The sequence below is a fragment of the Mytilus trossulus genome, chromosome 5 (assembly GCF_036588685.1).
Source record: "Mytilus trossulus isolate FHL-02 chromosome 5, PNRI_Mtr1.1.1.hap1, whole genome shotgun sequence".
NCBI lineage: Eukaryota > Metazoa > Mollusca > Bivalvia > Mytilida > Mytilidae > Mytilus > Mytilus trossulus.
In genome coordinates this window covers 65271091-65288363 of record NC_086377.1, presented here as the reverse complement: position 1 = coordinate 65288363, position 17273 = coordinate 65271091, and the positions used below count along the sequence as shown (strand labels likewise).

The window sequence follows — 17273 nt, the reverse complement described above, 5'->3', positions numbered from 1 at the left end:
AATTTACCACCTACTATACAAAAATCGCAGATGACAAGAAAGTTACGAGACCTGATAACTTAGAACAGTCACCATTCTACACTACCGCTTCACCAACGACTGATGCTAAAGACATGTATTCTGTTAACATATTTGCAACTGATAAGATCCAAACAAATGATGATTTACCGCATCAACTTCAAACAGCAGAGACGACAAAAGTTATCGAGTCTTTTAAAACTGGTTGGAATGTGGAAACTAGTGAAAAATATCAAACAAAAGAGTTGACGGAAACTAGCAAGCAATTAACAACTTTTGCCTTGAAAGACGGAACTGAATATTTTCAGATATCCAGTGCGTTGGATACTACTACTGCCTCTTCCAAAATCACAGAGAAAACGGCTGGTGCGCAGGTTCAGACAACTGTAATAAAATACAAAACTAAGCCGGCTCACATATCAGAGGTTACGGATGTTTCAAAAGATGGAGCAAAGCCGGCTCACATATCAGAGGCTACGGATGTTATAAAAGATGAAACTAAGCCGCCTCACATATCAGAGGCTACGGATGTTTCAAAAGATGGAGCAAAGCCGGCTCACATATCAGACGCTACGAATGTTTCAAAAGACGAAACGAAGCCGAATCACATATCAGAGGCTACGGATGTTTTTAAAGATAAAACAAAACCGGTTCACATATCAGAGGCTACGGATGTTATCAAAGATGAAACTAAGCCGCCGCACATATCAGAGGCTATGGATGTTTTAACAGACGAAACGAAGCCGGTTCCCATATCAGAGGCTACGGATGTTGTAAACGATGAAACTAAGCCGGTACACATATCAGGGACTATGGATGTTTCAAAAGATGAAACAAAGCCGGTTCACATATCAGAGGCTGTGAATGTTTTAAAAGATGAAACAAAGCCGGCTCACATAGCAGAGGTTACAAATGTTTTAACAGATGAAACAAAGCCGGCTCACATATCAGAGGTAACGGATGTTTTAAAAGATGAAACAAAGCCGGCTCACATATCAGAGGTTACGGATGTTTTAAAAGATGAAACAAAGCCGGCTCACATATCAGAGGTAACGGATGTTTTAAAAGATGAAACGAAGCTGGCTCACATATCAGAAACTACGGATGTTTTTAAAGATGAAACAGGTACATCAACACATATCACAAGTTTAGATCAATTGATGACGACAGAAATCAATGAAGCTTCTCAGGATTCCAGGGTTGATAAAGTTACTAAGGATCTTATGTCTGTTCAGTCAGCAACAGTGGATAATATACAAACAAAACAAAATACTAAATATTCGCCAGATCATGATTTAACTGAAAGTATGCATACGATAACTGATGATATTTCAACAAAGACGACAGCTCCAATAGATGGACTACTACATACTACCGAAATGATAGAAATGGTAAAACATATCAAGCAGGATAAAACTACTGATCAAGTTATAGATTCAGATCAGCCTACACTTAATGAAAACATTATAAATCATATAAATGATAACAATGAACAAACAACAGCATTATATGACCGAATTGTGTCTGTTAGCGCAATGACATATAACAACAAGCTGGAAGATGAATCTAGAACTGACACATTGTTTATTACGCTAAAAAATAGTATAGTCCATAAAACAGATCTTGATTTAGCAGTCACCAGTAAGGAGGCTAGAACGTTCCCCCTACTTGATGGTAATATTGCAAACGATGCTAACGACACAAACGTTGAAAATGAGCATGGATCTTCTGTGAGTGAAAGGCAAAGAGATAGCGTAACCGCAAATGCACAAGCTGGTACAACCCAGAAATATGAGTTGGGAGATACAAAACGAAATACTTCTCGTTTCCTATCAACGATAGATGGTCCAATAACAACACAGATAGAAACTGATTCCAAAATTCAACACACGACAGAGTCGTCTACAGACAACATTTGGACTAGACAGTCTGTTGATAGTAATCACAATCATATGGTATCTTCATCTAGTTATCACGAAGATACAACACCCGAATCAAAACCTAAATTAGAACACCCAATAGATAACGCGATAACTATCAATTCCACAACAAATATTAAACTTAAACCAGATAAATCCGAAACGGCTTCAACTAACCTTATTAAATGTCCAACAGGGAGTGTATTATTTACACAATTTACAAAAGCTTCAGTTCATTCTCGCCAAATCCAGCGTGTTTTAAGTCAGGGTAACATTCTGGATTGTGCTCGAGTATGTCGTAGTATCTCTGAGTGTGTGTTATTTAGATATATAGCGAAGGAGTGTACTATTTTTGGATCGGATTACATGGGAGATGATACAATCGATTGTTCATCTGACCAGTCATGTTACAGAAGAATCCAATAAACCAACCGACGTCTGTTCTGAGCTGCTATTTTGGCATTAATGTGAATTACGGGTCAATAACTGTCATAAGTGAAAAAACATGGTGATCGGAAGAATACAATTCAAAATATACACACAGTCTTACTTTTAATCTCTATAACTATGTTTAGTACAGATGTCTGCACAATAATTTAACTTATGTATAACTAATAAAGGACAGTGATGTTGATTGAAACATTTCACCATCTCAGACCCTTTTGTTTTCCACATAATTAAAAATACGATTAAATAACAAGTTCCTGATTCACGGCCGACACTCGGCTAACCGAGAGATGGGTCAGTTAATCTATATTGAGTATGCGGCTATATCGGCGGTGGATCTGTTAATCGGGTTGGCTAAAGTCTGTTAATCAGGTGTTATCGTGAAAATCAGTGCAAGGTCAGTATGTTTCATTGTATAACTTTTTAATTATACTTATAACATAAAAACTATTTATGTCTGGCAAAATGATATGGAGTACTGAATCCAGTGGTGCAATTCTTTTTTTTTTCTAGCTTCAATAAACGATCTATAAAATGAAAAGGCGAGTTACTCATCAGTAAATTTATACACATTTTACACACACAAAATGTACACAAAAATGACAAGTTGGTTGAGTTTACTTGTATGCAATCTTTTGAACATCGTAAAAAGACGGGCATTGTGTTTGTTTACCATATTAACATCAATATGTGAAAAATCTACACGAAAAACTGTATTTTGGTGACATAAATCAATTTTTTATAAAAATAGGGTCTGTTAATGGGTCGGATGTATAAAACTCGGTCTGTTAATAGGTCTGTTAAGAGTCATGAATGATATTACAAGTATAATATAACTGCTTTATGGGGTGTTATCTGAATAAAGGGATAGGCTCAAGATTAGTGGCTAGAATATATGGAAACAACACATGAACATTGAAACATAAGTTTAGACAATGGAATCTGAAAATTAATAGAAATGGTTTCAAAAAGTGTAATATCAAAGTAATATTAATTTCATCAAAGAATGGTCGCATATATCATGTGGATTCTGTTTTATTGATATGAACTGCACCTATTTGTCATTTACATAGTTAACAAGTATATAAATCAGAGATAAACTTCGTAATGTAACAAAACATCAGTAAGTAAAATTGTTGTTTTTTTCTAATTTTAAGCAGAGACATATATACACATGTGTATATATGTCTCTGTTTTAAGTATGAAGAGAAAACATAGAAATTACAGTAATAGAAAATATAGATGGAAGAAATCAAAAGCTAATTCATCTGATCTGATACCAGAATTGAAATTTGATATTTACGCCTTATATATACGTCAGACACGCGTTTCGTCTACTACAAAAATCATCAGTGACGCTCGAAAAAAAAAAGTTTAAAAAGAGGCCAAAAACGAAGTTGAAAAGCATTGAGGAAATACAACTAATGCCGGCGTCACACTTCACCGTATGGCTCCGGCGTGTTTAAATTCATTTACGCTGTCAATGCGCTAGTAATTTTTGATGCATTTAACCTGTCAATTATGTTTGTAACGTGTGATAAACGAGCTTTAAGCTTGTATTGGGCTACTAGAAGCGTACCTAAGGCTAAGCGTTATCCGGCGTTGAAGAAACGTATGTTGGCGTATGTTGTATGGTTTTTATGCTGCATAAAAATTTCCTCGGGTTGTAGCGTTCATCAAGCGTATTTACTTTCATTTGGTGGCTAGAGGTAAAGGGGAGGGTTGATATCTCATAAACATGTTTATCCCCTCCGCAATTTTGTGCCTGTCCCAATTCAAGAGCTTCTGGCCGTTGTTAGTCTAATATGATTTTTAATTTTAGTTTCTTGTGTATAAATCGGAGTTTATTATGACGTCCATTATCACTGTACTAGTATACATATTTTTAAGGGGTCAGCTGAAGGACGCCTACGGGTGCGTGAGTTTCTCTCAACATTGAAGACCCATTGGTGGCCTTTGTCTGTTGTCTGTTCTATGGTCGGGTTGTTGTCGCTTTGACACATTCCCCATTTCCTTTCTCAATTTGCCCTTTTATTTCGACGTACTTCAAACTTATGCAACGCGCTTTTAACGACTGCTAAGCGTTCTTAAGGCGTGCAACTAACGTATACCGACTTTGTCAGTTTTCTCTGTATGTTTGTTGCACGCCGGTCTATCCGCCAATGTGTGACGCCGGCATAAGGTAATATATTCCTGAGGTAGAAAAGCCTTAGTATTTCAAAGAAAACGCATGAAATTTAACCAGCTGCATTGCAACACAAGACAGATTCATACATGTTACAGATTTTGAACAGACCAGAAAATATGGCTGATTGATAACTTGGCGTAAATAATAAATTCATGCAAATTCGAGCGCCAATCATTCCATAAAACGCTAATTTGAAGTGACCCACCCTTTTAATGAAATGCAGAGAAAAATAAAATAAAATAAGAGTGCTCTTTCTATAAGGAGACTGTTGTACCGTACGTATTTTAATTTTTTCGTCACAAGTACATCTCATTTTTTTCAATGTGAAAATATAAACTCAAGGTAGTAAGACTATTGTCGTGGCTAAATAACTCTTAACTGACACGATTTAAATTGTCCAACCCATTAACAGACTGTATTCCCCTAATATTCATTAAAATGTGGTATAACTCAACTTATATAACAATTATGACATATTTATCAACGGTAATTGACTTTTTAGAACCAAAGTACTACTTTGTGTCCTTTAAATCATATCTAAAAATGTTTTTTGGCCTTTTATCTAAAATATTGCTATGCGTACAAGCATAAAAACCACATACTTGCGCGACGCCTTTTCGTTTTACTTAAAATTGCGCAGGCTATTCATTTATTTTAATGGTGCAAAATGTTCTATGATAGATATCATTTTGTCAGACACTTTTCTTTTTTTGATGTGATTCTCATAACATGCCAAAAAATCTGTATATTTAACAGAGTTTAACATTAAATTGTGAGTTTTACTCTTAACAGACTTTAGCCAACCCGATTAACAGACCCACCGCCGATATAGCCGCATACTCAATATAGATTAACTGACCCATCTCTCGGTTAGCCGAGTGTCGGCCGTGTGATTGAATAAGGTACCGATATATTGATACAAATAATACTTGTTATATTTTGTACCTGACCTATCTGTACGTTCCTTTCATTCCGTCGCAACAAAAAACAGTTTATTATGAATTTGCTATACACGGGTCATAAACACACTTAAACTTCGTCATTATACCGGGATAAAAAAAAATCTAAATGAAATCACTGACCTAAAAATAAATATCAACAAGTACTTTTCGATTGTATTAAGAAAACCAGGACATAGTCAAACAGAAATCTTTTACGCAGTATATTTTGCACTTTATATTCATCATGACTTTATCAAATGTCAACATGTACTAGTATAATAAAAACACAGGGTGAAATAAAGGTGGAGGTACTTTTGTTCAGTTAGGGACCCGCGTATGAATACTAGTAATATGTTTGAATGCCATTGGATAGTTTGTGTTTTAATAGATGAAAAACTGTTAAAGTTCGTAGAGAAACTATCGAGAAACTGTTATTTTCACATACTTAAGTGTTTGACTTCTTACTATTGAAATCCCTTCAATAATTCAAAAGGTTTTGTGTCGAATCTAAAATGTCTTAACGTCTTAAATTCGTGATTTTTTACCCCAGAAATAGATACATAAGCTTGTTTGGAAAAACCTTTCATAATTTTGGAGCTTCAATGCTCTTTTTCTTTATAGAAACTTTGTCCTTTTTAACTTTTTTGATTCTAGCCCTCGCTATATAGATGATGTTCTCTCACTAAAAAAATCAAAAGTTGGTGCCTGTTAAACTCATCTATCCCATCGTACTAGTGATAAAGGATACAACAGGCACAGTTACGTCGGCCTCATATCTTGACATACATCAAGAAATTGACAATGAGAGTCGGTTGAAAACATAACTTTACGACAAAAGAGAGAATTTCAGCTTTCTAATTGTTAACTTTCGATGTTTTAGTAGCAAAATTCCAGCATCACCTGCATACAAGGTTTATATCTCCCAATTGATACGATATTCCCATGCTTGTATTTCCTATCATGATTTTCTTGATAGAGGGTTGCTGCTCACAAGGAAGCTATTAAACTAAGAGTTCCAATGGTGAAGTTGAAAAATCATCCCTTCGTTAATTATACGGACGCCATCACGAATTTGGTCGACCGTTATGGAATAATCGTTTCACAGATAATATCGGATATGTTCCTTACGTCGGAACTACAATCCCTTTCCCTTTTATGAATGTGACCTAACGAATTAGACTATTTACCGGAATTGTTATATTAACATGAGCAACACGACGGGTGCCACATGTGGAGAAGGATCTGTTTACCCTTCCTGAGATTATGCCAAGTTTTTGGTTGGGTTCGTGTTGCTTATTGTTAAGTTTTCTATATTGCATCATGTGTAATATTGTTTGTCTGTTTGTCTTTTTCATTTTAGTCCTAGCGTTGTCAGTTTATTTTCGATTTATGTGTTTGATTGTCCCTTTGGTATCTTTCGTCCCTCTTTTGAAGAAAAAAATGCGCGACTGGTGCAATAAATATTCAACCATACCTATGTCTAATCACTGAACCATGAAAATAAGGTAAAAGACAATAAAGATACAACAGATGGAACATCTTAACACAGGGCATCTATATAAAAGGAAATATGCACCCAAGTCCATCTTTTGATAAAGTCGTGTTGTCTTTTTGACATATTCCCCATTTCCATTCCCCATTTAAACTAAGCCCAAAGTATTAAAGTGAATAGACCATGACTGAGATGCAACACCAAATATTCTTCATGGAAACGAAAGATACTAATCCTTATAAAAGAGTGACATAAGATACCAGAGTGACGGTCAAACTCATAAATCAAAAATAAACTGACAACACTATGGCTAAAAATGAAAAAGACAAACAAACAATAGTACAGATATAAAACTAAAGAATAAGCAACACAGACACACCCAAAAATCTGGGAGTGATCTAAGGTGCTTTGGAAGGGTAGGCAGATCTGCTCCACAAAAAAACAACCACTAACAGTTACCCTTGAACTGCTCTAATCACAAACTATAACATGTAAACAAAGCAAAAGTTTCAAGGTCAATAGACCATGACTGAGTCAAATAATCTCCACAAAATGAGATATAACAATACATGTACAACTGCATACAAGATATCTTTGACCTAACATTAGTGGTTCCCCATAAACTAACCTAATCACAAACTAATACATAACATGTAAAATAAGCAAAATATTCAAAGTCAATATACCATGACCAAGGGAGCAGGGCCCAATTGTCTTTTTTTAAATAAGATGTGCTAATACAACTGCATACCAAATATAATTGACCTACCACTTGTGGTTCACCATAAACTAGACCTAACCACAAACTAATACAACTGTTGATGCCACTGCTGCCTCTGCTGGAAACAGCATATCTATGTCATGTATGTTTAGCTTTTAGAATCAGTAAAGGCGAGACAAAAACAATAAATGCCAAATGATGGAAACAGATTAAACTGGTTGTATGAGTCAGGGCTACTTCAGAATTATAGGGAGAAGTGACTTCTCTTTTTGAAACTGATAGGGAGAAGTGGTGAGATTTGAAAGAGAAGTGCTCATTTGTGCGGTGCGCTACAATGTTTGGATTTTACTTAAGTATAAACAGTCATTTGTAAATAATGTTCTTTTTATATTGTTCAATTCATATCTGACTGAGTATACAATTAAAGTCACATTTCAAATTAAAAGTTGTTTAAAATTTACTAAGGTCCTTGTGAGAAACTACCAACTAAATATCTAGCACTAATTGTTTTTAATTTTTTTTTAAAGGTAAAGAAATTATAATATATCAATTCATCGATTCAATTGCAATTTAATTAAAAACTATCTTGTGTGTGAAATTCAGTGTTTCTCATCAAAAGAGTAATTAAGCAATGAGCTGTTTGAAAACTATTTTATCTGAATTCTAAAACATCTCAATTTACTCTGATGATTTTAAATAAATAGTGTCAACATTGTTTCCTACAGTTTCATAGTTTTCCAGACGAACATTTTGGAAGTTTTCTGGAATTATGATGCATGTCAATGAAGATGGTGCATTGTTCCCAAACTCTGTTGACAAATTCTGGTTGTTGTTGTTTAAAACAATTACAGTATTTTTTGCTTGCTCTGCATTCTCTTGAGTAGAACTTTCTTTATTCAGGTTTTGTTTTTGTTTTGCTACAAGGCAACGATGCTTTTTGGAATCAATGTGTCTGTTGAAATGAGATTTGTTCCAGAAACTCATACTGCAAGTTACACATAATAATTTGTTTTTATCCACATGACTTTTACGGTGAATATTCAGAGCAGAATTTGTTGGAAAAGATTTCATGCATTCGGAACACTCAAAAGGTTTCTCACCGGTATGAGATCTCATATGCCTGACATGAACATGCTTCTGTCCTGTCTTTTTACCACAGTGTTCGCAGGTATATATCTTATTCTTGTATGATTTTAGCTCCTCCTCTGACATATGGTACTTGATTTTATGATTTTTTAACCCTTCAGTTGACCTGAATTCTTTGTCACAAGACACACATTTGTATTTCTTATCTTGCACATGTGTTTGCAAATGTAATCTTAATGTAGAAGGTAGCTTAAAACACATTCCACAAGATTCACATTGATGTGGCCGCATAGAACTATGGGATATCATATGTCTATTAAAAGATATCTTGTGTATAAAACCTTTCCCACAATCGTCACAAATGAACTTTGACCCATTTGTGTGTTCCTCCATATGCATCTCATAATCTCTTTTTTTGAAGAACACATCAGAACACTTTGAACATCTGAAGAGCCTGTCTTTGTGAACATCATCTAAATGTTTGTTGAATTCCAGCTCTGTTTTAAATATAAACCTACATCCCTCACACGTGGTAGTAGTTTTGTGTTGAGTTTCTAAATGATGACTCAAATCTTCTCTTTTATCAAAACACTCGGTACAAAATCGACAAATACTGACTTTTAGACCGTGGACTAGCTTCTTATGCGTATATAGATATTTTATGCTCATGAAATGTTTGCCACAAGTTTTACACTGGACATTTGCTATATTTTTCTTGAGGCAAATATTTTGTAATTTATGTTCAGTGAATACTGATTCAGATTCAAATAATGATTGACATGGAAAACAATAAGGTCTTAATTCTTGATGGATCTTCTTTAAGTGCTTTTTAACTGATTGTTCATTATAAAATATGTTTTGACATAATGGGCAAGTCACACTTTTCTTACTTGAATGCATTTGTTTGTGTTTCTTTAACTGCTTTTCTGATAAAAACTGCCGATGGCAAAGGTCACAAGAAAAGTCAGTCCTTTGTGGATTATTGTCATCATCAAATACAGTTTTGTGCTTGTCAATATTGTGTAATGTATGTTCAGCTTCAGTTACAAAAAATAACTTGCAATAGCTACATTCAAAATTTCTTTCACCTTGTAATTCTCCTTTATTTGAGTACGATGCATATAAATTTCGATCTTCATCTATTTCAGATTTGTTTTTATCCAAACCTTTATCTTCATCCATTTCAGATATATTTCCATTTGAATTGTAATCATCCTCAATTTCAATATCCATATTGATATACTTATTAGGCTCTTTATTTTCTAACCTTGATGACTTCCTAACAGCATTAGTTTGCAGTAGTTTTTTCTTTTCAATCAAATTTTCATTACATTGAAGTTTAGCCTGTTGTAAATCCATAGGATTTTTTGTTGACATTATAACTTTGTTTATGGAAAGATCAACCCCTTTGTCTATGGAAAGATCAACCCCCTTGTCATCTAAGTCTATGGAAAGATCAATCCCTTTGTCATTTAATAAGTCTTCTTCCATAGCTAACTCTGAGTTTGAGTTTCCTTTTTCATCTTCTAAAGCAATAGATTGAATTGTCTCAGTTTTCCATATCACACTCCCATCTGTAGCTAAGCCATATTTATCTAAATAATAAAATATAGCAGTTAGTTTTTATTGTTTAGTAATAAATATATCCACAGATGACTGAACATTAAAAATTCGAAATTTAAACATATTTGTTATTTTCAGAAAAATTTAGAATTTGAAAGCTTTAACACATTAAAAGTTATAACTTATTCCAATTAGTTATATGAATTATGACTTTTGCTCATTTTGATGTGACAATGCTCATGATATTACCACACAGTGAGAGCTGATTGTTCAACATGTTGAGTAACGTGAATAAACGTCACTCCTTCATGAAAAACCTAGAAATTATTTTATTACATTATATGATAGTTTTACTATAATTATAGCTATAGATTCCAATACAACTGTTTTTATATAAAGAGAGATAGGTCAGATTTTTGTGCATTTATGCATTTAAAGGGAAATTCCTTATCATCTAATCATGTTCATCTTAACATAAAAAACACATTTGCAAAGTTTTAAATTTATATTCCTTCTAATAACGGAGAAAATCAAGTATTTGTAACTTTTTTGGTTGAATTCTCGAGTGGGTAGTGACGTATTAGCCCGATTTATTGAATTCTGGGAAAAAATAAAATCTGTTTAACTCTTATAGCTTATCGACAATATACGTAATTAAAAGCGCACAGCTGACGAATGGTCGAAGTTATTAACCACAATATAAGAATGAACGAAAGTGAATATGCATATATATACCGTTTTGTATTGATTGAATTAAACTCCTATAAAATTATATCTAGTAAATGTTTTTGAACAAATTTAATTAATTATTGTTGAGATTTTTTTAATAAAATATTTATTGAACATTTTTACTGATATTGAACTGAAAATATTTCAATTCTATTTACCGTTATTGTTTTGATAATCATTTCAATGCAACTAATGTGTGAGCAGAGTGTGTATATTATTTTGTAAAGGTCACTGTATATTTCTCGGCTTGAGGTCAATTCGTTTACCTTGTAGCTATCTAGCCGCAGGTGTGAGTTCAAGCGTACACAGGTATAAATGTTGTTATTTGGAAAGGATAAACAGAAAGGATTAGAAAGAGTATATGCTGCCATGATGTTAATACACTAAGATTTAATACACGATGAGAATAAAGATACAATAATTAAATTGTGTAAATTAATTGAAAATAAAATTCTGATTCGTGATTCCGAAAGTGTATAAAAATAAAAGGAAACAATTTTTTATTACTTTCTCAGCGGCAATTGGCGTAATGATTCAAATATGAAGCAAAAAATAGTAGTTTTAATCTTTAATAAAAACTAAATGCAATATTACCCAATTTGATATACCATTGTACATCTGTTTGATATCATTGACTTTACCGGAATTTCTTAACTTGTATTCAAATCTGGCTGTGTTTAAATGCTAATAAAACTATTGCAATTTTAAAGTTTTTAATTGACAAAAAAATACAACCTACAACATGCATAATTTTTTTTTAGTTTCTTTTTAACATTTTATTCTTACATAATTAAATTCATTTGACAATCATTTACACGAACTTTTTGTGAAAAGAATACCAATTATCTAAGCTAAGGCATTATTTCTTTTTAGAATTTTTGAGGATTTTTTTTAAAATTCTATGATAATATTTGTGCAATGTTGAATAATCCAAATAAGTAATACAGTAGTTGTAATAAAAGTTATATTTTAGTCATGCATAACAGATATTGACGAATTTATAATAGTTCGTTCATACATCGTTGTTCATGAAACAATCATTATTAGTATACATGTAAGTTTCCTGACGTATAAGAGCCATTGAGGATGAGCTCCAGAGAAATCAGATTAGTGGCGTTTCGTTCGTTTGTTTGTTGGGAAAGGAGAGGAAATGCAACCGCTTGTACAGATAAACGACAGAATTACCATACAAGCATTTATAGTCAACACAATCAGAAAGAGTTCCCATCGTTAGACGGGGAATATGAAGGCTTCCAAGAATGAACAAGTGACATGTCTAACTCTGAACAGTTAGAAAACAGGCTATCGACATCGACCGCTTGTTCTTGATATTTGAAACTGTATGCATATATATACGTATACGTTTATGATATAGTGATGAGTTCTTGCGTCTGCATATGCAACTATTACAGTCATAATAACGTTCGATAACTCTGCATGTGACTGGTTCAATTAGGATTTTTTACTGGTTACCTGATGATTTATTTAAAGAAAATTGAAAAATATATTTAGTTCACCTCGGTTTATATCCATTCGATGTCTTCTTTTATGAATATAGATTAATATTGCAAAGAATTTCATTGATAATTGGACAACACTAACCGGCATAGGTATTGTCAAAACATGCATCTACATGGGTATTGTTAAAACTTACATCGTGATTAGGTGCCATGTTTGTTTTCTTTGATCACGTTGATGTTATGACTCAATTAATATCTCCTTAATCTAGCTATGTCCAAGGCTATCCTTAGAGTTACAATAACGTGTCATATTTAATTGCAATATAAACAGTGAAAATAAATTGAATTATGTGCATTAACAAAATAAGTGTCGAACATCCTCTACGTTTGAAAATTATTTGTTCACCATTTTTTCAAAATTTTATAAAAATAACAACAGCATGTTTAAGCTTGATAAAAAGGAACCAATGTTCGATTACATGCTGCTTTAAGGTAAGACAATGACTGAAAACGAGAGCATCCAACAGTTTTTTGATTTTCATTGTAAAATCGTACAAATTATATTTTTACCATGTCGCCCCACGCTGTCAATCTGGTCGCCATCTTGAAAATAATAGCAGATTTTCTGAAAATAGCTAATTTTCAAATCAATTTGGAAGGGACATAACAGAAAATTAAACTATTCTTTATACGATATTTCAAATATTTATGAATATAATAATAAGCACAAACACCCTCAATTATTCCATCTGTTTTGTTAAAATTGCAATTTAAGGTTAAAGACGACAGAAAATCCAATATTTATCGTATTTGTATGATTTAACAGTGTGAACTATCGAGGCAACAAGACAAATTTTCAAAAGCATTTGGAAGGGAGAAGATCAAAATTTAAACTATTCCAAAAGGAATATTTATATTTCTAAATATATGAGGAATTACTATATAGACCCACACTTTTAGTATCCTGAACTTAAAGTAATGTATTTCATCGATTCCAGAAAGCCCCTATGCATTTCTATACATTTTACTTGGGCTTGATACGGGTGATGTGTGACGTCACCAAAGTCACGTGATGACTGCTATAGTTGGATATGACAAAAACTAAATTCCTTCATGGTTATATCTTGCCATACGTTTATATTGGTTTGTAAGGTGATTACTCAAAATCGTTATTTGAAAATCCTGTTTGTGAGATGTAGATTTATTTCAATACAGAAATTTCGTCTATATATTTCACAAGTGTTTAACACGGAGAAGCTCTGAAGGTTCATTACTCCCATTTTGTTTGGGTGTGAACCATCGATGTTTACAGCAATATCAAAGAATAAGGTGATGATGGCAGAAAGAACTATGGGCGTCATGTGGCAAATATTACATGCATATCGGACAATGAGTTGTCAATCTGTATGAAAAGATTTCCAATACAACCATATTATTGAGAAGGAATGTTTACATGCTATACTCTCGTACTAGTATTACAGGGTTCTTGTGGTGTTCACCTTAGACACACATCGTTTTAACGATGTTTAAAAAAAGACAGAACCAATTTAATGTCATATTTCCCTATTTTTTAAATATAACTAAAATTCTTTTATCTGACAAGAATACCCCTATTTAGCGAACAAGTAATTTATTCTTTTTTCTGTTATTGAATACCAAGAAAGAAAATAAATCCGGAAATTAATTTGAAACTTTGATGCTCAAAAGTTTCCCAGCAAAATATTCACATCCCCTGGGGATAATTAGTGTTCGTCCAGTGGCATATATAACAATTGTGATGACGAATTCCTTCCTTTGTTTGAGAACAATCTTATTGAAATATAAATCTGTGATTTTCCTAGGTCCACAGCTTCAATGAACCAAAGCAAAAGTTATACATCGACCTGTATTTAAATCAAATTGGTTCTCTTCTTCTTTTGGTATACAACTGTAGTCTATCGACATTCAATGATTACATACTGTTGGCATACGTGGACTAGTCTATTTACAACACTTTAACCCCTATTTATTCAAAATATATGTTTTTTTCTTATGTTCAATGTATACACGTATATATTTTAAATTGCGCTATTGTTCCGTAACTTTCTATCCAGTCGTATAAACGAATCGTCGGCAAGTGCGTACATTTTTTTAAATCAATATTTCTGGTCTGTTCCAATCTGTCCTTCACTATTGACAATGACTATATATTACATTTTCACAAATTCACCCTTAAATTATTTAAATAGATTTTAATTTCATCAAATCTTATTTTTTGGGTATTATTTATATTTTTATTGATTATATTCTTTACACCAGAAATGTTATTTATAAACAAGCTTATGAGTTTGGTAATGACAAGTAAGACAGAGCTGTATATTATACATCTGATAGTTCAAAATGGAAAGTTATAAGTTATAAGTTATCAGCCGTGTACACTGATCAATACCTGCAGAAGTGAAACGATGCATGAACTTGCAAGCCCGACAGATAATCGCTTGAATACCTGGACGTGTCACCTCACACCCCTCACAATACCTTTGAAAGTAATACCTTTAGCCATGCTGGTGATCAGATGAGGGAAGATCAAAATATATTTGAAAAAAGTTTATTACTTTAAAGAATTATGAACAAATTAGATTTTCGAAAACAATTTTCACGGAACACTTAATTATGATTTCAACTTTGACTTTTCACCTAATTCCAATATCAACAGTTTAAAAACAACAGACCATGGTATTTTAAAACCAGATGCTCCGCAGGGCGTAGCTTTATACGACCGCAGAGGTTGAACCCTGAACAGTTGGGGCAAGTATGGACACAACATTCAAGCTGGATTCCGCTCTAAATTTGGATTGTGATTAAATAGTTGACACAGCATAGGTTTCTGACACAGAATGAATGTATTCAAATGAACTTAAAATTTTTGTTTTCTCTTAGAGCAATTCACTATGCTGTTGAATATTAATCCTCTCAAAAAAATGTTTGAAGAAATTTTCTTTTTATTTATGAAATTTCAAATGAGAAAAATGAACCCAATTTTTTAATCACATCCCCCTTTCCCTTATTCCAAAACTAATTTCAATTAAAATATTCTAATGGAGTTTGCAACAATTACTACTCATTTAAATACATCATAAAATATTAAGATGTAAAAAAACTGCTTGTTATCACTGAATGGTAAAGATTATTTAAATTTATCAGTTGGTAGTAAAAAGTGAATATACATTGTATATTGTATATAACAAAGATTTAAGTTGATTCTGGACAAAGAAAGATAACTCCAATTAAAAAAAAATCTTGCAGATATTTCTTGCTTACTTTACTGGACAAAGAAAGATAACTCTTAATTAAAAAAAAATTTGCTATTTCACAATATTGTGAAATTAGATATTTCTTGCCATTGCACAATACTGTGCAATTGAAAAGACTTGATATTGCACAATACTTAATATAATAATTTTAGATCCTGATTTAGACCAACTTGAAAACTGGGCCCATAATCAAAAATCTAAGTACATGTTTAGATTCAGCATATCAAAGAGGCCCAAGAATTTGATTTTTGTTAAAATCAAACTTAGTTTAATTTTGGACCCTTTGCACTTTAATTTAGACCAATTTTAAAACTGGACCAAAAATTAAGAATCTACATACACAGTTAGATTTGGCATATCAAAGAACCCCAATTATTCAATTTTTGATGAAATCAAACAATGTTTAATTTTGGACCCCGATTTGGGCCAACTTGAAAACTGGGCCAATAATCAAAAATCTAAGTACATTTTTAGATTCAGCATATCAAAGAACCCCAAGGTTTCAATTTTTGTTAAAATCAAACTAAGTTTAATTTTGGACCCTTTGGACCTTAATGTAGACCAATTTGAAAACGGGACCAAAAATTAAGAATCTACATACACAGTTAGATTCGACATATTAAAGAACCCCAATTATTCAATTTTGATGAAATAAAACAAAGTTTAATTTTGGACCCTTTGGGCCCCTTTTTCCTTAACTGTTGGGACCAAAACTCCCAAAATCAATACCAACCTTCCTTTTATAGTCATAAACCTTGTGTTTAAATTTCATAGATTTCTATTCACTTATACTAACGCTATGGTGGGAAAACCAAGAAAAATGCTTATTTGGGTCCCTTTTTGGCCCCTCATTCCTAAACTGTTGGGACCAAAACTCCCAAAATCAATACCAACCTTCCTTTTGTGGTCATAAACATTGTGTTTAAATTTCATTGATTTCTATTTACTTTAACTAAAGTTATTGTGCGAAAACCAAGAATAATGCTTACTTGGGCCCTTTTTTGGCCCCTAATTCCTAAACTGTTGAAACCAAAACTCCCAAAATCAATCCCAACCTTTCTTTTGTGGTCATAAACCTTGTGTCAAAATTTCATAGATTTCTATTAACTTAAACTAAAGTTATAGTGCGAAAACCAAGAAAATGCTTATTTGGACCCATTTTGGCCCCTAATTCCTAAAATATTGGGACCAAAACTCCCAAAATCAATACCAGCCTTCCTTTTATGGTCATAAACCTTGTGTTAAAATTTCATAGATTTCTATTCACTTTTACTAAAGTTAGAGTGCGAAAACTAAAAGTATTCGGACGACGACGACGACGACGACGACGACGACGCCAACGTGATAGCAATATACGACGAAAATTTTTTCAAAATTTGCGGTCGTATAAAAAGTAAGAATATTTTCCGTATCAAG

At 32.9% G+C, this 17273-nt stretch overlaps 1 protein-coding gene across 2 annotated transcripts in view; it reads right to left on the bottom strand.

Moving 5' to 3' along the window:
* Positions 1-8362: 8362 nt before the first annotated feature.
* The window catches only part of LOC134719072 (oocyte zinc finger protein XlCOF6-like), a 16291-nt gene continuing 7380 nt past the window's right edge, over positions 8363-17273 (bottom strand). For both annotated transcript variants that reach the window (XM_063582020.1, XM_063582021.1), the window contains exon 3: positions 8363-10407. In XM_063582020.1, coding sequence (XP_063438090.1) covers positions 8405-10407 — 2003 coding nt within the window. In that variant the 3' untranslated portion in view covers positions 8363-8404. The remainder of the gene's footprint in view (positions 10408-17273) is intronic.